The 24503-nt window shown below is 46.0% G+C and overlaps 2 protein-coding genes across 3 annotated transcripts in view; both read left to right on the top strand.

The window, feature by feature from the left end:
* ND-23 (NADH dehydrogenase (ubiquinone) 23 kDa subunit) overlaps positions 1 to 24503 on the top strand; it is an 81601-nt gene that overhangs the window by 40911 nt on the left and 16187 nt on the right. For both annotated transcript variants that reach the window (XM_084599663.1, XM_084599665.1), the window contains exon 4: positions 2560 to 2732. In XM_084599663.1, the coding sequence (XP_084455789.1) occupies positions 2560 to 2732 (173 nt within the window). The remainder of the gene's footprint in view (positions 1 to 2559; positions 2733 to 24503) is intronic.
* LOC146197756 (uncharacterized) lies at positions 17306 to 22740 on the top strand. Its single transcript, XM_084595991.1, has 2 exons — positions 17306 to 17311; positions 21222 to 22740. The coding sequence occupies exons 1-2, from the start codon at positions 17306 to 17308 to the stop codon at positions 22551 to 22553; spliced, it is 1338 nt and encodes a 445-aa protein (XP_084452117.1). The 3' UTR covers positions 22554 to 22740.

Below are 24503 nucleotides of genomic sequence, written 5' to 3'. Positions count from 1 at the left end.
CTACGGTTGTGCCCAAGACTTTCGCCCGAGTAATGCCTTCGTTCTTTATTCGCAACAACGTACTTTACAAGAAGAACTTCCGCCCAGGGGGAAACAGTCATTTACTCGTCGTCCCATCAGCTCTCCGCAGTGAAGTTTTGCAAGCGTGTCACGACGAGCCAACCGCCGGTCACCTAGGCTACACCCGCACTTTGGCTAGAGTACAGCATGGATACTACTGGCCAAAACTGCCGGCGACAGTGAAACACTATGTACGTACGTGCATAGACTGCCAGCGCCGTAAATCACCTCCTGTAAAACCAGCTGGCCTACTCCACCCTCTTCAAGTGCCAAAGACACCTTTTAAACAAATCGGCATGGACCTCCTGGGACCATTTCCGACGTCCACAGCCGGGAATAAATGGATAATTGTCGCCACAGATTATCTAACCCGCTACGCGGAGACCAAGGCTCTGCCAAGGGGTACCGCCGCTGAAGCAGCTCGGTTCTTCATTGAGAACATTGTCCTGAGGCATGGCGCCCCGGCACTCATTATAACAGACCGAGGAACTGCATTTACGGCCGAACTTTTGGAGACCGTTCTCCGCCTCAGTGGCACCAGTCATCGTAAAACTACAGCCTATCACCCCCAAACCAATGGGTTGACGGAACGTCTCAATAAGACCATCGCAGACATGCTTTGCATGTACGTCGACGTGAACCACAAGAATTGGGACGAAATTCTTCCCTACGTCACGTTCGCCTACAATACGGCACGCCAAGACACCACTCGTATGACACCATTCAGCCTCCTTCACGGGCGACCAGTAACAACTATGCTGGATGCAATGTTGCTCCCAAATGCTGACACCGATGATCTCGATCAGGACGCCGAGGAATTCGCTCAACGTGCAGAGGAAGCTCGACAACTAGCGCGTGTGCGAATCAAAAATCAGCAAGAGCATGATGCACGACGCTACAATCAGAGACACCGACATGTCATGTACGAACCTGGCGACAAAGTGTGGGTCTGGACTCCTATTCGCCGCCGTGGACTCTCCGAAAAATTATTGCGGCGATACTTCGGGCCCTATGTTGTCCAGCGACGTTTAACCGACGTCACTTATGAGGTGGTGCCAGACAAGGTGTCGACATCAAAGCGACGCCAGCAACAAGCAGACGTCGTCCACGTTGTGCGTATGAAGCCGTACAACTCGGACTGACCTCATCGAGACGATGCTTCCTGAGGAGGGGGGCAAATGACGCATATAGAAGACGACGCAAAAGATGACATCTGAGACGACAAGCGCGAGCCTGGAAGTGAAAGAAGCTTGACCGCAAGACTTGTTCTGGTCGACCATTCAAACCATCTATCGCTAGGTTCTCCTTGGTGTTCTACCGAGACGTGACAATATGTATAAGCTGGCATGGTCTAGGAGCTTGGCAATAGTAATATAAAACTTAAAGGGACAGAACACAGGGTAAAATATGCCATGAGATTATGTTGGAGATGAAAAGACCTTGCCTCATATACTGCAGATTGAGCACTACACTATCAAAGAAAAGAGGTTTCACAATTTTAATTTGTCATTGAAAATCGCATAAAAACAACTGAGGTGCTATCTAGCGGAAAAACCCTATTACTTTCGGTGTAGTACCCCACATGACTACATGTCAGCAAAATATCGCCGACTTTCGTAAGTGCACACTTCTTTTTTCTTCTAGGAGTGCTCGTCATAGTTTTATTATATTTTGTGCTCCCTACACTGCGTCCTTAAATAAAAAACACCTCTCCTTTCGCACCGCGAGAGGCATGCTTTTAGGTTTTGCCACTAGATGGCGCCACAGTGTTTGGAATTATGTGAATGAAGCGGTGATAGCGCCCACAAAAACTTTCATCAATGAGGCGTGCATTATTGTGCCGTAACTGCCTTGAGTGTGAAAATGAAAAGGACGTTACTTTAAGCAAAAAATGTCTAATTACTGTTTGGCGAGTGAAATTTGTATCTGTTTTCAGTACGTCTCTTTTGTCGACCACCAGCCATCATCGCGGTCGCTGCTCATGGTTTCCAGCATCGGACTACATAAAAACGAGCGCATGCATTGATAGAAAAATTCTCGGCAAAAATTTTCTACAGCGTTTGTACCAAAACCACTATGGAATCAAGCATTCTAGGCATCAATCTTTCCATTGCGGCAAAAAAATTTGAGACCTAAATTCTAGCGTTCTGTCCCGTTAAAGGGGTAGTCAGTATGCGTGTGACAATGTCTCAAATCAGTAGCATGTTTTGCATTTCAGAAGAAGCCCCTGCCACGTGCGAAATAGGGCTCCAGTATATATTTAATACAGGGGCAATTTTCAGTATTGTACAAACTGGGGCAACGCTTATAAAGGTGCAGACTATGGGGAAGTGGAGTAGTTTATTGGAAAGGAATGACCTCTTCTTTATTCCTGTAGCCTTCTTCTTAATTGTCGAGCATCAAAGAAGAATCTTGTGACCTGGTAGCGCCTACTAGGCGCACTTCAGTTTCTTGTGATGGATGCTTTTTGGTGTGTTCCTAAAATATCTTTAAATGCAGGGCTTGCTGTTGTAGTCGGCAATTTATTCAAGGAGCCTGCAACCATCAACTACCCATTTGAAAAGGGTCCTCTAAGCCCTCGTTTCCGAGGAGAGCATGCTTTGCGTCGCTATCCGTCGGGTGAGGAGCGCTGCATTGCCTGCAAGCTATGCGAGGCCATCTGCCCAGCACAGGTGAGGCCATTCAATCAGCAGTGGTGACTCTTTGTTGATTGTTTTACACTTTGGTATTGTATGCGAGCTGTGGGAGGTGCTGCTGCTGTCTTTTTGCAGTGATGTAGGGCGGCGTGTTATGCGGCACCTCTCTGCAGTCTTGAAAGCAAGCATAGAGTCACCAAAATGCGCAGTTGTCGGAATCTACTTTTTTTTTTTGTGTAGGGCTCAATCTTAAGCCCTGACTGATGCATTTATTCACAGGTTGGTTACAGCATTCTGGATAACTTGGTCCTGTCAAAGTGACATTCCCCAGCTATATCCTGATCAGACAGACCCAAGCAAAAGGTTTAACTGCAGGAGTTAATTCAAATAATTTTTTCAAACCTAGGTGATTCCATGAATGCACACAAGAAAGTTTGCAGCCATAGGTCCAGCAGTTCTTCCTGTACAAGTTTCCTCTATGATACCCTGTTCTGTGCCTCTGAGCCTTCACAAACATGCGAACATAAAGTGTAAAATACTCTTGTTGTCGGCTGCCTTGAGGTGATGTCGATCCAGGCACTGAAACGGGGCAATCCAGGCACTGAAGGAGGTTTAACAAGATGAGTTCTCTGCTCTCTAGGCCCAGGACTGGCATATGTCCCAGAAAATGTCTGTCTGCACCTCCAAAATCCGGCCCTCTATATCCTCGAAATTTGTCCTCTTGCGAATTTGACCAAAATTATTGTGCAACCTACATTGAATATGGCCGGATGAGCAGTAACATCCAAATTTAGGTAGACAACCCATAAAATTTGGAACGCTGGACCCTTGAAATTTGACGAATTCGACCAAAATTGATGTCCAGCCTAATTTGACTACAGTCGTGCCCCATTATTACAACCCTCGTTAACATAGATGAGCCGAATTATGGACAGTTTTTCTGGGGCTAAACTTTTTCAATGTATTTATGCCTCATTAATATGGAAACTCGCTCCCTGGACAATGGACAGAGTAAGATAGCATGAATCCTATTGGGCCTCATGTATTTGTCACATTAATATGGACAATGGCTTGAAAAAAAAACCAGAGCCATCCGAACGCAAGAAGGGCGCAGAACCTGTGCAACACCCAATACGGCTGAACCTGAACGAGCCTTTTGTAGGTGGAGAGAACCAAAGTAGGTGTGGCGTCTATTTCGAACAGGGTACACTGCACTAGAGCAGAGTGGAACGCACACCAAATGAGGGTCAGCTAATTGAGAAAGGCTCTTAAAGGAGGAACTTCTGGCTGGAGTACTGCTACGAGAAGCCACAGTAGGGAAAAACCTGCCACATAAGGATGCAATAAATTTTGCCGAACCTAAGTAGAGAGACTAATGAAGCACAGAAAGAATTGACACGAAAAAAAAATAAGCACTTGAAAATTCTGGTAGGAAATAAGTTGCTTTTTTAACCCAAAACCACAAAAATATTGAACAAATATTAAAAATATATTGAACAAATATCGAATAATATTGAGGAACCACCACAGCTGCATTCTTAAAGCATGGTTACACTAATGCAGGCACATAATTCGGGTTAGTTTTGATCGGATGGCTTTATTTTTGACGTTTTCTGAGTGGCCGCCAGGTCACAGGTATCGTGCTCCCGATTGTAGGTAAGTGTGACGTCCCGATGTGGCGTCACACTTACTCTCAGCAACGTCATGACCCCGCAGCCCCACTGCCGCCACCTCCGCCACCACCACCCCCACACCTGAGTTGATGGGGGGGGGCCTCTTGAGGCAGGAAGGGGCAGGAAAGTGAGGGAAGGAGAAAGCGTTATCGGGGCTGCCTGTTGCGGTGAAGCAAGCATGTCCAGGGTGGCAGAGGAGAAGACACACGCTGAGTGAGGGTGCGGGTTGTTTTGCATGTGTTGCAGGCCTTGGGTGCAAAAGAAGGTGTACGCAAGAGATGAACGAGACCGCGGTGAGGGGAGGGGGGGGCAAGACGCCGCTGTGCTAGACAAGGAAGGTCGAGGAGGACACGTACGGAGGACGCGTATTGCGGGCAATTGAATTGTTTGCACGCTGGTGGGGAAGGATAGGTTGTGTGCAGCGTGGTTTAAAGCTGCGCGCGGGAGATGCATGAGGCTTTCTTAGTCTGCAAGCTTTGCGCGCGCTGAGTGTGGAATGCTGTAGACGAGGGAGGTCGTGGGGTACACGTACGAAGGGCGCATATTGCAGGCAATTGTTTGCGCGCTGGAAGGGAAAGATGAGTAGTGTGCAGCGTGGTTTGAAGTTGCGCGCTGAGTCCGCCGTCCCGTAGGAACACGAGCAGCAGCTTTAAAATGCATTCCACATTGCGCGCGCGCGCGCGCACGCACACATGCACACGCACGCACGCACACACAGTCCGTCCGTGCGCTTCGTGAGTGTCTCTGAGGAAGGAAAAAATGATCGGGTGCAATCGCTCGCGATGAGGGTGGCTAGGGAGGCATCCGGGAGGCAGCTAAAAGTGACGTGATATCCAGTTTTGTCAGAGCTTTCACACGAGGTTGCTAGGTGTGATGATTTAGGAAATATTCATTAAAATACTTTCCGCTCATTTCTGTTCATAAAGCATGTTGTTTTGGTCACTCAATGCGATAGCTACCACCTGCACTAGAAATCTCGCTGGCTATTTTTTGTTCACTATCCCTTTAAGAGTGGATGCAATAGCATGCACGCTTATTGCCTCATTTATTCCCACTTTGATGCTGATTTGATCGCACCTGCTTCTTTGCCTATTATTAAACTACATTGACATTTCAGCTCGGCATCATTGGCTTTACAGACCAACTCAGGTTGAGCCCTGCATTTCCAATTGTCAGCAGCTTGCTGACGTTCTAGCTTGGTTTCCTCCGCACACTTACTGCGCCTCACTTCCATTTCTAATGTTCATACCTCAGCATCCCGCCTTTGCTGCAACCATCTAGCTGCCTCATATCGAGCATTCGTCTTCACCTTCTTGGCATCCATCTTACGAATTCTCCCTGGTTGTTGAGCATGACAATCACTCGACATATTCTCAAACGAAGCACCTGCACTATTACACGGATCTGGTACAATGTCAGGATGTTGTCGCGCTAGTAGCTACCACAGTTCATCGCACGTGTTCAGATGCAGCGGCACGCACATGAGATTATTTGTCTGCACCATGCTGGCTTAATTCACTAATCACCAATCACTCAGTCAATCAATCACACTATCAACCACTCTCAATTGATCAACCAACACTATGTGTATCAAAGTCAACGTTACTACAGTCGAACCTCGCTATAACGAACACGGATATAGCGATTATCGGATAAAATGAACGAAAATCAAAGTTTGGTTAGTCTGTAGTTTATTTCTATGGAAATTCTTTCTGTATTACAAAAGAAAAATTTTCAAAATTTGACGCTATATCGGTTGTAACGAAGCAGTCTTATTGCATTATAACGGCAAAAAACGCGTAAAGGAGCTGGAGAAACTTCAAGGAAGAAATGCAATTTTTTTAATCAGTCGAAGCGTCCACCGCAGAAGTGTGTTTAAATCGCCCGCGCATTCGCGTGCCGCGTCATTTCACGGCGGCAAAAAAAAAAAAAAAAAAAAAAGAAAAAAGAAAAAGAACTACCACCAACGGTTTATGGCCTCCGAGATCACCGCGCGTGAGAGTGTGATCTCTGAGGTCTTGAACGGCCACGGCCGAAGTCAAACACCGCTGCCGAAGTGCGTTTAAAGCGGTTGCGCATTAAGCGTGGTCCGCATGAAGCGCTTTCTGCAAGTGAAAACGCGACGCACGCCCAACGCCCGCGCCGGCGTCGACGATTTCACTTTCGCACGGTCAGCAGCCGAGCGGTGTTTTTTTGCCGCCCAGTTGCGTGACGCACGTGCCCCTTGCGCGCATCTTGTTTTCCCTGTCACTGCGAGCTTCAAGTTGTGGTTTTCTCTCTTTCTTCTGGGTCAGGTGTGCCAAGAAAATAGGCACAGGCGTCACTTCCGACAGCTATGGATCCAAATACAGAAGCCATAGCACAAGGGAGGTATCTGAGGTCTGCTGGCAAGGCTAGCAGCTCATAAACAGCCTCCGAGCTCAGCGTAGACACTCGCACGTGGCCCCAGCGGTCGGTCCACCTTCACCGAACTCTTCCTCCTGCAACAAACTTGTGCAACCGCGACTTGAAAATGCCATAGAACTGACCCATCGACAATGCGTCGAGGGCACAATGCACTGTTCTCCGGAAGGGGCCCTTAATATAGAAAACAAAAACAGGGCACAATATCACACACCAACAAAACTACTCGTCGCTTTATCTAGCTAACCTAAAAGAAAAAAAAAGAAAATGCGCAGTGCCTGATGCCTGAACCTTTTTGTCGTCGCCTCGTGCGCGGAGTTACTTCGAAAGACAACATGCTGCTCGGCCATTTCGGCCGAGAAACCCGAAACCCTCGGCGCCGTCGGAGCGCCAAACCCCCCATCTTTCTTTCCGCTCTAGCGAGCGAGTCTCTCTTGGCCGGCGTAGCTCCGACCGGAATCACTTGATGGCTGCTCCTGCTCTTATTGGCCCTCTGCCGCTGCCCACTTCCGGCGTCGGTGCGTCGTCGGCATTTTTTTCTGTTCAGCCAGATCCCGACGATTTGTCAAAAGGGTTCTCTCCAGTGGCAAAAAAACGCTCTGCTGCCGTCGACGCCGGCGAATCGCCCGGAAAAACGCTCCATGCGGGCCATGTTTTAAGGTGCCTCGATGCTTTTCGCCTCTGCTTTCAGGGTGGAGACACTGCTCTCTCCGGTGGCATGTTGGGTCCCACTTGCCCGTTTGGAAGCATGGCGCAATGGGGCGGCGGCCGGTTTCGATGATAAAACTACTGCTATCGTTCGAATTTTCGAAAATTTGTTCTACCAAGGCAGGATGGTATCAGAGTGTTGTAGCTGTGAAACGAAGTTAGTTGCATTTAATTCTGTCATATTTTGTTGGTCATCTGCCCAGAAGCTCTTTGCCTTGAGAACAATATTTACATTCTGATATGCGTAGCATACCCGTCGCTGTTTGCTCACTTGTGATAGTCAAAATTTCGATTCCTTGGGACTTAGCGTGAAAGTCTTTTTGTAGTGCAACAAAAGTATACTCACTGCGTAAGAGAGCTGTTTTAAGAACATTTTGAGAGGGACAGGAACTTTCAGACTACTTTGAGATAGTGACAGGGACGTTCTGGAGGTCTTGTGTACAGCATGCATGTGGAAATATCCAAATATAGTAGTAATATATTTTATGCCTTTTATTTATGAAATGTGTGCAATGGTCATCTGTGGCTAGGTAGAATGTAATTTCAGCCGATGTTTCGCATTTTTCTGCCCTTCAGCACGCCAGCACAAACGAAGCTCCTCGATCCAAGCTACACTTTCTGCACAATGTTATCAGAAGTCCTGTTTTGTCTATGAGACCTGAGTCACATATTGCCTGATAAGTGGGCTCGAAAACGGGTAATACTCTAGCAGCTGTCAAGCTATGCTAAAGGCGAGGTGAGAAGTTGTTGGTTAAGGTGTTCCTACGAATTTCATTTTCCATCTCATTGTTTAAAATTCTCATTGTTTGTCATATTTTATTCGTTTTAATAGGTGCTCGGCGCTTTTAGCTGAAATGATGGCTCCAAGGGGAGATGAGAATCTAACCTGCTAAGCAACACCTAAATTTACCGAGGCTTTCTTCAGTAACCTGACGAAGAAGGCGTTTCCCGGTAAAATCGCCGCATTAAATAGGGGCTTTTGCTATGAAGTGCGTGTCTGAAGCTTTCGTCACTGCATTTTGTGCAGTTCACAAAGGCACCCAGATTACCACCCCTCCCACCTGCTCCCTTCGATTTTTTCACCCTACCTCACCGAGTTTATTCTAATGATGCCAGTAGGTAAAAGTAATCCCCTTACCCATTTCAGTATAAAAGAGATGGCAGAAGGTAAGAAAAAGGGCTTCCTTTTGTTGGCGTCGCAGGTCATTGGCATGAGCAAAATTCGTCGTGCATGTGTCTGTGCTGAAATTTTGGGATTTTTCTATTTCTCTTTCTCATCTAGATGACTTGAGCGGCAATGATAGCCTGTCCGTTGCCTTCCTGGATATTTTATTTTTGTGCGTTTAATGATTATAACTTGGTTTTTCATCCATTCTATATGCATGCTTTAACTAGTAAAGTGCCTTGTCCGACGATTATAGAGTGAGTATGGACGGTTCCTCACAAGCTAGGTATTCTCGTGCTTCCTTTTGATAGTTGCAGTGATTAAGCATGGCCGGGGCAGCAGTATTAAAAACGTGTAGCAATCAAGGGCTTATTTTCTCAGGTTTCTTGGTAACCCGGTCACCTTTAGTGGTTTTCTTCATCATTAGACACGTTTACATCAACTTGACAAAATTCAAGTCTGGTCCCCATTTAGAGGGAAAGAACAAAAACGTAGATGAAGAGAAGACAAAACTAGTCGCGCGTTTACCTTCTAAAATTAGCTTTTTCTTTGATAACCAGCTCCTCCCGTATTCTTTCGGGTTAATGTACACCAAGCTATTTAGAAAAATAAAAATAACGCTTTACTTAAATTTATCCTAGTAAAGGCAACATAGCAACTATAATCCAGCAAGCCATCGTACCACCAATTCACAACCAAGCGTCTCCATTCAGGCTAGAAGAACTTGAGAAAATATGACCCTCCCGATTCATATTTGTCCTCAGTCCATGCCGGAGAAGGAACGGTTGGAAAAACAATGCATTTGCTGCGTTGAATATACCTCAGATATCAAACTGTAATGAGATACAGGGAAGAGATCTGAACGAACGATGGAAGAGTGGGTTTGAACTGCACAAAGATAGTTACATTTGTAAGCTAGATCATCCTCCGCGGTGCTGGCACATTGAAAAAAGTGCTCGAACAACAAATGCAGCATGTTTGTACGAAATTTGTCAATCCAACTCCAACCGCTGCTTCACGTAAAGGTCACTCTTGAAACTGCCAGAACAGTACTGCCAAGAGCAAATAAAAAGAAAAAGCCGTCTTTTTCCAGTTAATTCGCATTACTTCAGTCGCCACACAACTGCGGAGAGCCCCTGCCGCAAGTATTGCTCTCTGCACGCAACTGTTGAGTGGGACTCAACCTGTCGCCGGGAGGGGAAAATGGTGGCGCGGGATGGTACAAAGGGTGTCCTCAATCTGAAAGCAGAGGCAAAAGGCATCAAGGCACCCTACCGCGCGTTCGCGTGCCACGTCATCTAGCGGCGGAGACAAACTAGCAGCACGGCCGGTCTCGAGGGAGAGCGCGCTTCTCTTCTCTTACAACCTCTCCAATGGGGTCTGTTTCCACCGCCCGGCGCGCCTCAGTGGGGTCGCCACCGCCCCACTGCTGCTCCTCCGCCACACCCGTTCACGCGCAAGGGAAACGCGCGCTCGCTTTTAGCTTCGCCCACGTCAGTTGCAACCGGCAGGTCCTGACATTTTGCCCCTTATGGTTTATACAAAGGCCGTAATCAGCATCGAACATTTATCATGTACGAGGAATAAAATACAGTCAACAATCCACTCGCGCACGCGCCTTCATCAGTGTGGCCGTGCACAGTTGAATATGAAGCTTCAGGTACACTTCAACATTTTTTGCCCCTAAGTTTTGTAAAAAAATAAATTTACCAGGCTATGCAATGTGCCTTTGAATGTTTTAAGCAGGTGTAGCGCGACCTGACGTGAGTACATAGTGAACTGTTGGGTGGAAATTCTGTCAAGCACTGCCGTTTTCGTTCAGATCGAAAGAGGCACCGGCGAAAATTCATGGCGCGTCTCAGATTCAAAGTAAACAAAAATTTACTCATATAGTAAAAATGTCACTTGTCTAGTGGAGTGGGCTGTGCTAGCTTCGTTCAAAACATATCAGTCGGTTGAAAGACCGAAGATGTATATGTAGTCTTGCGACTACTTTTAATCAAGGAAATGGGCATAAACAGCTCAGCACAATCGAAAAGAGCGGCAAACAATAAAAAAATTGTCCTTCAAAGTTACACAGTGCACTTTATATTCACCAATTCGTCAAAATGCGACCTGCGTCTAGAAGATTACGTCTCAAAATCTTTTGTACGGCTTGTGCACATAAGGAGTTGGCCTCTCGGTCTTCTCTGTCACTTTCCTGGTATAATTAATTGAGAAGAATAATTTTGAGAAATTTTTCAGATATCAAAGAAGCGGACCTAATAACATAGCTGTTGTCAATTCTTTTCGGGCAACTTAGTGTTGAATTCTCAAATGCTGACTGAATCAGGATCTTAAGTACCTCGAGAACATTTGTGTGTAGTAGGTGTACGGCAGCTTTTTCGAAAAAAAAGAAAGCTTGTCCAATAGGGCAACAAGCTCTGGTTTCGGATAATGCAGTCCACTAAAATAATGTCCTCGTAGAAGAGTGTACTACATGGGGCTGCTTCTTTCGCTAACTTCAAGAAAAATAGCGCAAGCGTCACACTCGAAGTTGATTAACTAAACGGTATATCCTGTGACATAAGGTAAATCGGAATATGGGATGGTAGGAGATGTCATCACTTTCTTTAGTGCCTTGATTTTGCTCTCAGGTGAAACGTCCGTCTTGACAATGTATTCATGTGCTGCTAGCTGTTACAGCCCTCGCATCTAGCATATGTCGTTCCCTTCCGCACATTACTTTCCCGAAGAGAGCCTCAATGGGTCGCTATATAGGGCTTGAAATGAGTCTTCAGTGAGGGTGTCCTTCTTTAACGCTTTAGAAATTTCTTGCACACTTTCAATATAGCAGGTGAACTCATTTGTAAGTCACTGCATCGAGTATCACCGTCATCATTTATTGACCTCTTTTTACCACTTCCAGCACAAGTGGTGTCATGAATATCAAACCATTTTTGATTGTTTTCATATTAAGCTTAATATTATGTAAAATTTTCATTAAAGCAATGTATTTGCAAAATTAAAATAATGTATATAATACCACACATTGGCTAATATATGAATTGCAATAACATTTAAAACTCAACCCTACAACGTTTACTTTGACTGTTATACTAATACTTTATATCATGCAAGCATTTTGAAGTTTACATTACATTTTTATTAAATTATTTTCGTTTTCGGTGCTACATGGATGGTTTAGCATGTAGCGCTGAAAGACAGTTTTGCTGTTGCAGACGAGTTGCTGTCATGTTAGCCTTGAAGAAGCTTCGATGTGATCACTGCTCATTCAGTTTTGTTTTGTTTTTTTTTTGTTCCTATTCTTGTGCACGCTTGGGAAAAATTCGTGTTAAAATGGACAAAAGTAGCTACCATGCCGCAGTGTATGTCATGCTTGTCGAACGTTTGCTGAACGACAGTTTTTTATATCCGTTCACATGTGTAGTATGTTGACGACATGCCGCTGCAGCATCTACCTTCTGTGTTCTTTCATTTCGGGACTGCGCTCACCACGAATCTCGGGAGCGACAGCGCGAAAGCTGCTGAAGCAGACGCAGAGCGAACAGTGAGCAGGTCGCGCCCCTTGCGGCGGCGAAGAGCGTAATTCAAGGAGAAACATTCCCATTGTTCCCGCGGCGATTGAGAAGGCCGTAAGAAAGAGCGCGTGCTCTCCCCCAAGACTGACCGTGCTAGCACCAACAGCCCATGGCCTCTGAGATTACTGCATGCGGTGATCTCTGAGGTCATAAACGGTTATAGCCGGACTTGAGCGTTGCCGCCGCTGCAGCTCGCGTCCGGCCATGCAAGGGTTGACAATCATCTGACTGGCATGTCATCACCATTGCCTCATCATAGTGTGAGCCCCTGTCGTGCCTCTGCCACTGCGGCCGACACGTGCACGCACGCTACGTTCCCCGAGAGACCGTTGGCTCCGTCGTGGAAATTATGCGCGGAGGCAACATTCCTTCTTAGTATTCATTTTTGCTCTCCAACATGTGAGGAAAAGCGAGATTTCATGCTTATGCTAAGCTCTTAATTAAAAAAAGTGTGCATTTTTTCTCCTTTGTGTTGTCCATATCAGTGGACATTTTGTTTCGTTTTATAGCAATCTTATTTACAGGGATTTGGGCGCGCACTTTTATAATGATTATCGGACATGAGGAACAAATTTTCGCGCTTCATACTGCTTCGTTACAATGAGGTTCGACTGTACAACAAACTCAGTTTCACAGCTCCCCATATTGCCCAGTGGAGGAGTGTGCCCAGGTGGCCGTCGCGGGAACTAGCGGGGCTGCAGTCAGCTCTTGCTCCTTGCTGGGCCAGTTGTCTGCTACACGCGGCACGGAAGCCTGGAGCGGCCAGCACACGCGTAGCTTTTGCGTGCTGCCATTGCACTGTACATGGCTGCAGCATAATTATAACTACATTACGACAGCTTTGGCTTCGAAGTGATGCATTACATCGGAGAACGCGTTTGTGTTATGCGAAATTCACTTGTTAATGCTGTGAAACAAGTGTGAGCGCCGTCAGCTTAGTTACAAGCAGTTTCTTACTTTACTCCCTGGCCTGTGTTTTGTAGTGTGTTCTTTCAGGGCATAGATCCTGTCATACAAATAAATTAGTGAAATTTTCAAGGAGCGCTCTAACCTTAGAAGGTGTAGTATAGGTGTAACGTTTATTACTGCGCTGCGCAGATTGCCTCTATTACATGCAGAAATCTGCTAGCCTGGGCAGCCTGTTCATGCAGTGCATGAAGTCAAACGATATAGGGAACACAAATTACGAATAAACGGCCTCCGTCTTCGCCTTGTCAGAAGCGCTTTTCTTAATGTCTTACTTTCGAGGTATGGCATGGAACATAGCTCCGGATTGGCACTCTCGCACTCCCGTATATTAGCAGTGTAAAAAAAAAAATTCTTTTGTCATCTAAATGTCACATGTGAAGAGTTATTTAATGAGTTCACTAAAAGAGGAATCGGTGAGAATGGGCATGCGCACTGTGAAAGGAAATGACCGAATAAGCGCATGAGTCTATTCAAAAACTTATATTGCGAGTAATCAAGTCATGCCCTTGAGAGATTCCCCTCCCCATTTACGCACACACACATACACACAGAGAAAAGGAAAACGACTAACTTTACTGCTTGTAGGGGAAGTTAATATAATTTCAAACTAGCACTGTACTGCAGTTTTAAAACATGACATTCAAGGTATCTACAGTGCCAGAAAGGACGTTAGAAGTTATTGAATGAACCTAAGGTATTTATTAGCGCAACAAGAAAAAATGAGCAAAATGCAATATTGTCAACAACACTAATGTAGAATGCTAATGAAATGCAGCAAACAACCAGAACTTGACTACTTCAACATAGACAAACATTGCAGGTTACAAGCAATACAAAGGAGAACATTATACTTCTTTTGGGAAATATTTGAGTGTGCAGCATAATCCTTTTTATGTGTCTAGTGGGAAATGAGCGTTCCTAACTTCTTCTGACCATTTTTTGTTTTTTGTTTGCATTTGATTTTGTATTTCTTCAACAGCAAGAACCATATTTGCAGTGAATGCACTTCAATGCATGACTTAAGGAGCTCATATGCTTGGTTGGTAGCATATCTTGAGCTCATTCAGAAGCTTATACGCTTTTGTGCTTGCCCGCCTCACAAAAATGCAGTTACGAAGCCATTTGACATCATACTTCAGTCCAGGCAGGAGCTTGACATACCAATCGTTGCAAGTCTGGAAGGCCTAGCTTGTAGATGCTGATCTGATCCTCTTCTGAACTTTTTAGATGCTTATCTTTTAGCAAAGAGAAACAGCTTGAAGAACCGTGAAGAAGCGAGAAGTTACATTCCCATCCCTCCTAACTCCCTAATTACTCAGTCAAATAAAGGCTTTATTCAGTCATTCTCTTTTTTCTTTTTCTTGACAGCTGTCGCAGATTGCAGTGATGCGGTTTCTATGCCGCATGCTCAGTTATTTTGAAGATATTTAAATTTTTGTGATCATCTTGCTTATCGAATTTCTCTGCAGTTCTTATGATGTCTCCTCTCTTCGCATTATCTCCGAGTTGGAAGCCCCGTGCACAATTTCTTTGCTTCAGAAGAGCGTCTACGTAATCAACACTCAATTCACATGATATGAGAACTTTATGTGCAACATCATTGCTGTGACAATTAACTGCTCAATAACTAGAGTCTTTATTTATTTATTTTATTTATTTATTTATTAGAACCTCAAGGGCCCCCAGATGGGACATTACATGAGGGATGGGCACTTGAACGGCGGTTAATAATGGTTTTTGTAAGGTAAGGTTTTGTAAGTCTTCTCAACAAACTAAATTTTCTCGCCCTCATGGCTCGTCAATTTCCTTGCCGTGAAAATACTCACATTTCCTTCGAATTGCTGGTACTGTGACGAACTCAAAATGATCCAAATCAAAATCTGTTTGTGTAGCTCAGCTGTCCGATTTGCGCTATGTACACTGATAGGCTCTTGGAATCTTGAAAGTTCTCTTCCGGCATTGCTGTAGAAACACACGGGGCAGCGCGATTATTAGGGTGCTTTCTCTTTGGTATATAATGCCTTTTGTGTTCGAAATATGTGCCAGCAAGAAAATAAAGAGCCTTGCTCGAACTATCGCAAGAGTACTTGACTATAACTTCTTTCCTAAATGCAGATCAGAAATTGTTCACTTTGAAGTAAGCTATCGCTTCTGTGCAGAGCGTGTGCTCCCTTTTAATCTCAACGACGTCCATCAGTGACACGAACATTAAATGACGGACTTCCAAGTAATCGTTTCAATAGGCTGCATTGCCCCTGGTGCAAAGCATGCAGGCCAGCATGAAGAGGCCTGATGTTAGAAAAATATAGCAGAACGCTTAAGCTTCATCTTAAAAGAGGACGCGATAGTGCCTTTGACGCTGTCTCTTCATTCCGCCAATTTTAGGCATCTAGAGGCTGGCACGTAGTTGGCAAAGCGTACGTCTATTTGGTTTGATTTTAGGGGGAAGACTCAGTATCTTCTCGTCGCACACCCTATGTTTACAGTGAATGGCATAGAATTAGAGGAGCACATGTCGGCGGTTTGAATCCCTGTCACGAATTGGACTGAAACTGGAAAAGAAGGCGGATGCTAAATAAGCGGACAATTGCATGGCACCAACGCTGCGCAATGAACGGCTACGTTGTAATTTAATATGAAATGACTTGCGCGTCACGATATCGTATAATAAAAAGAAAAGAAACCGAAGAGCAGACACCGTTACTAGAACGGTGGTTCTGACAAGCAGGTTGACAACGCTGTCACACTTGTTTCATGCCATTAAATTTCGCATCACACAAACGCATTCTCTGAGGTAATGCATTCCTTCGAAGCCAAAACTGTCGTAATGCAGTCACAACTGCACTGCAGCCGTGTACAGTGCAACGGCAACACGCAACAGCTACGTATGTGCCAGCCGCTCCATGCTTCCGCGCTGCGTGTAGCAGACGCGCCCGGCAAGGAGCAAGAGTCGACTGCAGCGCTGTTAGTTCATGCGACGACCACCGGGGACATCTTTCCAGGCGGAGCTGTGAAATTGAGTTTGTTCTAGTAACGTTGTATCATAGTATCATAAACACTCCATACAAAGTGACTGTTGTCTTCCTGGTATCTCTTTTGACCCTACATTGGCATAGATGTGCAGTTTGATCATGATGAACTATAATGAGGAGACGCCGTCTACCTTGGCGCATGCAAGCTTTGGTTGCTCGTCGACAGATAGCTTGAGGACAACTGGGGTCTTCGTTAGCGCCGCCGGCAGTTGTCACAGCACATTTGGACACTCTCTTCCATATGTTATATGCACGCTCTATCTTGACAGATATGCATACATGAGTGCTGTGGGCGAGAAGTGTTTCATTCTATACTACACAATGGGTTGCAAAAGCTGTACTGAGAAACTGTCTCTTTTCTTTGCTCCAAAAGCTGAACAACGCTTGAACCTATGGTGTTGAGCTATACCAAGGAAGGGTCGCGTCAGCGAGTGATCATGTTTGCGAAAAGCATTTCGAGCCTCATCTTGTGTCGAAGACCTGGACAGTAAGAGGGCAAGTCTTGGTGAGTACTCCACAGAAGGCATCACTGGTGGGTGATGCGGTTCCAGCAAGATTTCCTGACTTCCCACGTAACCTGCCGAAAACTCTTAAAAACAAAAAAGCAGCCCGTAGAAAGACAACCATTATCAAAAAAACGAGGCAGTCTGTCGGGGTTACAGTCGGTTGACTGTAACCAGCAAGAGGCGGGCAGCAGTGAAAGTGAAGGGGCTGACAGAAGCCCGTGCCAAGTGTCTGCAAGCGGCCTGGACCACGCCATGGATTCAACTAAAGTGAAACGTGCGAGAAGATGCCTCAATCTGATTGTCCTGGCTCATCACTGGAATGGGCATGAAGTCTGTTCACAAGCTGGTTCATCGACCTGCCACGGTCATTTCTTCCATCGAATCCATGGGGATACCATCTGCTTGATATAGGTGAAGTGTGCTGTTCTCCAAGCTGCAGCGCTCCAAAAATCCTCTTGACTTTTTGCTGTCAGATACGTGCCTGCCACCAGCGAGCTGTTCACCTTCCTTGGTAGCTACTAAATGTGTTGCAATAGGGCAGACCTGTGATATGCATTATCAACTGTGGAAACATGTTGGTAAGTCAAAGCTGTGCAGTGGTGGACCTAGTATTCTGGAGTGCCCGCATGCTGAAACAAAATGTGCATACGTTGACAGCAGTCAGAAATGGCACCACAAGAGACTCCATATAGTTCTTGGCTGTACCACCGATTCGAACTCGTTAATATGTCACAAATGTTTGGACAGAGTGCACAAGAAATGAACGGAGGACAGAAATGGCAGCCTGCTGGTGTGCGTCTGTTGTCTTCACACCTAAGCAGCTAAAAAGCTTCAGCATTGTGTTGGGTAAATTATGCCCTGAAACGGCAGTCATAAAATTGTCTCCTGAACTGCCTTACTGAAGCTCGTAGCCAGATGGAAAAAATTAGCAGAGGTTTAGCACAGTTAAACATGGTATTCAGTGAAATCTTCACAACATGGTTACACTTGGCAGAACTCTGTTCAGAGATCTTTTGTAGTGAAAGCTACATAGAGCTGTTTCCTAGCAACCACCACAGCTGGCGGATGCCGTGTGATCGCCGCGCCATCTGGCAGTGAAGAAGCAACCAGAAGATGTCTCATCTTTAATGCAACAACAACATAGCTAGACATAGTGAGTAGCGCATCTTAATTCTCCTTCTGTTGCGTGAGGATGACAGTAGTGATGGTTATAGGCTAATCAGTGGCGCATTTCGGGCGAGCGTGTGCTCAGCATTGGACAGGATTGGATTGGACTAGATTAGATTGGACTGGATTGGATTGGACAGGTTTGAATTGAATTGGACAGGATTGGTTGGATTGGCCAGCATGGCTGGAGAGGCATGCAAGATACCCTCGGGAAATGCCGAGTGCTGCTTTCATCATTCCCTTGCATCGTGCAACATGCGATCGACGTGCGGTAGTGTGTACATCGCAAGCACCGTGGTCATGCCTAGGTCACAAGGAATGGGGGGAAAAGGGGGGGGGGGGTGTCAGTGTGAGGAAATTGAAACCATCTAACAATCAGCCAATGCCACTGCTAGACTCGCTGGAAGCCTGATGCTGATAGCGGTGAACAGTAACGAGACCACAACTGCGAATTTAGGCTGAAATTTGTTTGGATCCGCGTATAATACGAGGCAGAAATCTGACATAATAAGGTCATCAGAAAAGACTATTATATTTGGGTTATACTGCAATTTGCACAATGACAGTTTCCCTGCATATACCTTTTCAAGGATCCATAAAATGGGGGGGTGAAATACATTTCTTCCTCTAACACTTCCTTTCATTTCTTTGACAGCACTTGTACATAGTGGTTCACCGCGCTAACACCTAGAACTACAAGAAACACAACAACACGATGAACCACTGTAAATAACCAACTAGGCCCAATTCTCGCCATTTTAGCACTTGTTCGCAGGGCTTGACGAGAATACAGTGCAATCCACTTATAATGATTTTGAGAAAACCAGAAAATCCTATCGTTGTATCTAGACCGGCAAAAAAAAAGAAAAACTAAAAAAAAGCACTCCCACATATTTTCCCATACTTGTAGGCTTGCCTACTTACTAGCGATGAGCAAATCGGATTGAACAACACTAATCATCGTAAAGCGCACTAAACATTTTATTGCAGCATACATCAATAGCCATAAAATAACTTAAGCATACTTTTAAAAATCAGGAATTCGTGCTTGCTTGAGCAACAGCTGAAGCTTGACAGTCGCGCATGTGCGCTGGCGGCAGTCCTTTTTGCATGCACGAAACCGATTAGCGACTGGATGACCTGCAGGACATCCCCAGCCTTGATGATCATTAAAATCGTAGTGTGTGAATGCTCATATTTATTCGTGAGGCTTCCAACCTTGAAACCCTGCCAGAAATCCCGATGAATCTGCTGTTTTATCTCGAGAGCTATCGCACCATCCATCCATGTGGTCTCTGTCATCTTCCACAGACGCAGGATCGGCAATGGCGATGACGATACGGCCGCAGCCACGCCCTTTGCGCGTCAACAGGCTGTGATTGCGATGATAGTGTTCATTTCCTAACCTCACGCAATGGCGCTCGCGGATTTCTCCACGACAGTTCGTTTTCGCCGCATATGTCGAGTTTTCATGTCATTGGCTTCTTAATATTTTATATTTTGTTAAACATTCAAATTTTCGTGGTAAGCATCTACTGGGCGGTGATAAAACTATCGTATCCGATGTACCGCTGATAATTGATCTATATAGTATCTGGTTTAATTTTGCATAGGTTCAATGAGTAAGATGATAAATCCCAAGAATTTGATTGTTATAAGCGATAATATCGTTATTCTGGCATCGTTATAAGTGGACTGCACTGTATAGACAAGTTGATTCTCTCTACTTGCAGTGATCGGTACACTATAGTAAGCAGCCATTTAAGTATGAAAGTATATGACGATCATTTCGTTTAATGCCTTGTTAATAATCATTCCTTTAATCTTTAGCAGATTTGACCACTTTTTTCATCTCGTTTTTATTTTCGGCTTTCAGAATGTGAACTGTGCATTTGAGGTGTTAGTATTTTCTGCTTTGGAAATCATTGATGGGATTTTAGCATTTGATTTGCAAAAGTCATCACACATCCAAGCCGCTTTTCTACTAGTGGCAGAAGTTATAGAAAGCCCTGGATTTGCAAAATGTGATTCTTCATGCATCTAGCGGGAGCAGACCAGTAGGTGCATTACAGAAGCTGTTTATGCAAGTGCAGACTAAGATCTGGGATTCAATTCTGATCCTGGTGGCTGCATTTTTATAGTGGCAAAATGTAAAAGATGACCACCTGCTGAGCATAGGCTGTCGAAATTGAAGGGGATCCTCCACTACATTGCAACTTGGTCATCTTTCTTTCATTCCCTCCTTCATCCCTTCCCACACCATGCTGTTGAAGTGCCACCAGGAGTGAGATGAAGACGTTTACAGCACCTTTGCTTTCTCAGAAGAAAATTAAACGCTGACTGAACGATGCTCTTTGAGACTTGCAGAGTGAGGATTTTTCTTACATCTGGCATATTGTGAACCCGTTGCACCAACAGTAGTATGTACAGATGTGTATAATTTTTGGCACAGGAAGAAGCCACAGAGTTGTACAATTTCTGGCTGCTGGACCGAGGCAAACAAGCCTTTGTTTTTTTAAAATTGGGTCATAAAATTTACATCTGATGTTGCAACCATTTGTGATATTAAAAGCACTATATTAGGAGACCTCTCATGGGCTGGCCTACGTTGAATTGCTTTAAAGATATACAATAAACAAATTCCCACTCGTTTATTGATGAGAGCAGCCTTGTGTGAGTCACTGTCTCTTGAGGATGTATAGTGTTAGCGACCCTTTTTTTTACTACTGCGCAATTCCTTCCCCTGGGCGTCGGCCGTCCGCCCCTTGGACACGGAGTGGTGCGTCGACCCGACCACCGCTCCACGTGCCTGGATGTCGACGCGCGCATGCAACCTCGGACCTTGTTCACAACTTATGTGGTGAGAGAGTGCGATCAGGGGAACGTGAGGAGTGCGAAGCGCGTGAGAACGAGTGTGCGGTGCGTTGTCATTGAGAGCAGACGTTGAGGAAATGTGCGAAGAGTGAGCGGAGCGTTGGCACGAAGAGCGGACGCTAGAAAACTGCGTGACGTGGGTGTGCGAAAAAAGAGCGTAATTATAAATCTAGTGTTAATTTTCAATATACCCATTGTACTTTTTCGTATTTTATTTGTGTGTCAAGGTTGTTTTTTTTTCACTTCTTTTTTTTTTTTTTTTCGTTCAAACTCTAATATATCAGAAGTGGGATTGAGACCAACGCAAACCGGAGAAGACTGAGGACTGCGCAACCCTCCTCGTGAGCGAAGTGGGTGAATTGTGACCTTGTGCACTAAAGAAACTAGCATGAGTGTATCACCTAAAGATACGACAGCGGACACCAGTGATGGTGCGGATGGCGCAAGGGCGAACGAGAGCTTACCGTGACGGAACTTCTAAGTGCAGTGCGCGAAAAGGACCACCTTTTAACAAGCCTGCTGGAGCGACTCGTCTTGCCGGGGTCATCGGGAACTCCAGGCACTACAGCAGCAGCACCGAACTATCACGTGGTGCCTGACCTAGGCAAGAACATTGCCTACTTCAAGGGTGGTGGCGATGTGGCCTCTGCGAAGGAGTGGCTCGAAAACCTCCAAATGACAGCTACCTTACATCGGGGGCTGGAGGAGTTTCGGTTTGAAACTGCTAAAGGCCACTTGGTCGGACCTGCCAAGGACTGGTTTCGTTCTCGAAGCGAAGTAGCATTGTCATGGGAAAACTTCAAATACCACTTCCGCCGCACCTTTTGTGGCCAGACCCGAGCAGCCGAGAGGTGGAGGAAGATGCAGGAACGCGTGCAGCAGCGCAATGAAAGTATGACGGCATACTTCCTTCGCTTGTGTGGGGAGGCCAATCTCGAATTCTGCGACACCAGAGAGCAGGTGTTGACTGGATTGCATTCGAGACAACTGTGTATGATGCTACTAGGACGCACCCACGATGACGATGATGACCTCCACCACGACATCATCGATTTTGAGCGCATAGACCGAGAGCGGGAGCAGCGGTTCGGCTCTTCACATGAGAAGCCAATCACCGTAACGAAAACAAGGGATCCAGCAAGACCACTGGTGTGGGAAAGCACCGTCGAGCGACCAAACAAAGACTGGAGACCACCTCTGACTAATAATAAAGGCGAGCCAAAGTGCTACAACTGTGGGCGATTTGGCCACATCTCCCGCGACTGCCCAGAAGAAAGGCGTGAAATGAAGTGCTTGCGTTGTGGAAAGAGCGGCCATACTCAGCGTCTTTGTTCCGCCAAAAGCAGTGAGACCAATACAGTGTCCAAGGAGAAAATCACTCCAGGAGCGCTACTTAAGCAAGTGATCCGGAATGGGACGAAGACCCTCGTTGGCATGATTGACAACGGGAGCTCTGTGTGCCTTCTACGTGCATCGGCAGCACGCTGCGACGCAGAACTGATGGAAGATTCCACAGCACTCTACGGTTTCGGCAGTCAGGGCACACCATCGGCAAGAGCAATTGGGAAGTGTTACGCTGACCTGGAGATTGACGAGGTTAAAGGCGAAAACATTCCAATTTTTGTTGTCCCGGACGATACATTGTTGGTCGATCTTCTCGCAGGTAGAAGTTATACGGAGCTTCCATACGTGGCTTACGCAAGGCTTGGGGGTTGCCTGCGTTTCTGGCGCAGAGAAAAATGCCCGTTCTCCCATCTGGAGCCCCTCGTTGAGTGCTGACCACTAGTGAGAGCATCCTTCGGCCTAACTCAATCAATTGGATCACACTGTCGACGACTTCTGGTCTTTCTGGCCCAGTTTTGTGCGGCACCTTTGAGAGCGAAATCCTTGTTGAAATGAAGAACGGTGAAATGCCAGTTTTCACGAGCGGGGACCGAGAGGTCGTTATCAGAAAAGGACGGCGATTTAGGCGGGTAACAGAGGTCGATAATGTTGAGGTACCCGATCAGCCAAATTGCCAAGTAGACGAGCCAGAAATTCTCTGTGTTGAAACAGATCGCTAACGGATCGAGGAGCAACGGCTGGAGGTGGGCCCTTCAGTGACCACAGAACAAAAGGGTGAGCTTCTTAACCTTTTGAACGAGTATCGAGAATGTTTCGCCAGTAATTTGAGCGAGCTGGTATGCACACCTGTCCTGAAGATGGACATTATTGAGATGCCGGGCAGTACCCCCGTGGCGGTTAAGCCGTATAAGACGAATACTGTAGACTGAGAGACCATCTGGGAAATCATCAGAGACTGGAAGCGAGATGGAATCGTGAGCGAGACATCATCACCTTACGCCAGTCCAGTAATCCTCGTACGAAGAAAAAAACGGTGAAAAAGAGCGTACGTCGACAAAACCACAAGATCGGCTGCACAAACGCTGTGCAATCCCTAGTTCAGTTATCTCTTTCTAGCGAATGCGCAGTTTTGAGCGTCCGAAGCAGGATCGCTTATGAAGATAGAACGATTAACATGTGTGTTTTTCCTTTATAAGCGCCGAGTGATGGCATTAATGACATATATCTGTTTTTTGAGGCAGACTTGGTTCCGCGATGGCTGCTGCGGCACCGCCAGTTACAGAGGTGCGAGATACGAGCGGTACGAGATACCTAAAAAAAAAAAACCGACAACCATCGTTTCAACACGAAAGAGAGAAGAGAGAAAAACACTTTCACGAGTTTTGCGAAAAAGCGTGCCATCACTTTTTCATTCCAGTTTTTTTTTCCTTGCCCCCTTTGTTGGAGCGTGACAGTAGCCAGAATGCGGCCGGAGGAGGAGAGAAACAACCGAGCGAGCGCGCGCAAACACGTGCTGGAAAGCAGCGCGGAGCAGACGACAGCATGCTTTTTTATGCGGCGGGGAGCAGACGACGCGGCCGCACTGCGCAGAGGTTTTGACGGGGTCTCCATGGGGGGCGCTGACGCACAGAGCGGCGCAGCGCCCCCTGGCCCAGGTTTTCTCCCCTATCTGAATGCCTAACCTCTGTGCTGTACCAGCTGCTCGAACATCTCATTTAATAAATGTTTGTGTATTGTAACTACATTTTTTTCTAGTGATATTTTTCTGAAGTGTTCAGATTGCCATCGCCGCTAAATGTTTGACCCCTAAGTGTGCTGAATCTTTTGGCTGGTGGCTAGGTGGTGTAAAGCAGCATCATCGATGTGGCTGGATATATAAAACGCATCGGTGTTTGGCGGTGTATCTCTGAAGATGTTAATTGGAACACTCAGGAGTCCAGAGGGAAAGAGGGTGCAGGCTCGAAGAAGCACATAGGTCGGCCTAAGCATTCTTGTTCAGACCTCCATCTCTGATCCAGACTCACTGGCATCAGTAAACCTCCTCGAACTAACCAGCAGCGACGACGGTCTCTTTGAGCGCCGCACTTCATTTTAAATTTAAAGGCGCCAAACCCACCCATTACACACACACACACACACACATGCATCCACACATACATACACACGCACGCACGCACGAGAAGAAAAACAAGACAGAGTGCCACCTTCTTCTCTTGTGTGTGTGTGAGTGTGGGTTTGGTGCCTTAAATTTAAAATGATCAGCTACCAACTAACCCAACAAAAAGTTCTCCTAAGCCGCGCTTCACAAGCGTTTGCACAAGCACACGCACACACATGGCACATGGCAAATGGTCGTGTCAGGGCAAGTGTTGTGCGGCTGTTGGT

Source organism: Amblyomma maculatum, chromosome 3, assembly GCF_055883805.1.
Source record: "Amblyomma maculatum isolate TAMU_Amacu chromosome 3, ASM5588380v1, whole genome shotgun sequence".
In the NCBI taxonomy this organism is placed as follows: Eukaryota; Metazoa; Arthropoda; class Arachnida; order Ixodida; family Ixodidae; genus Amblyomma; species Amblyomma maculatum.
This window is presented reverse-complemented; position numbering and strand designations above follow the sequence as displayed.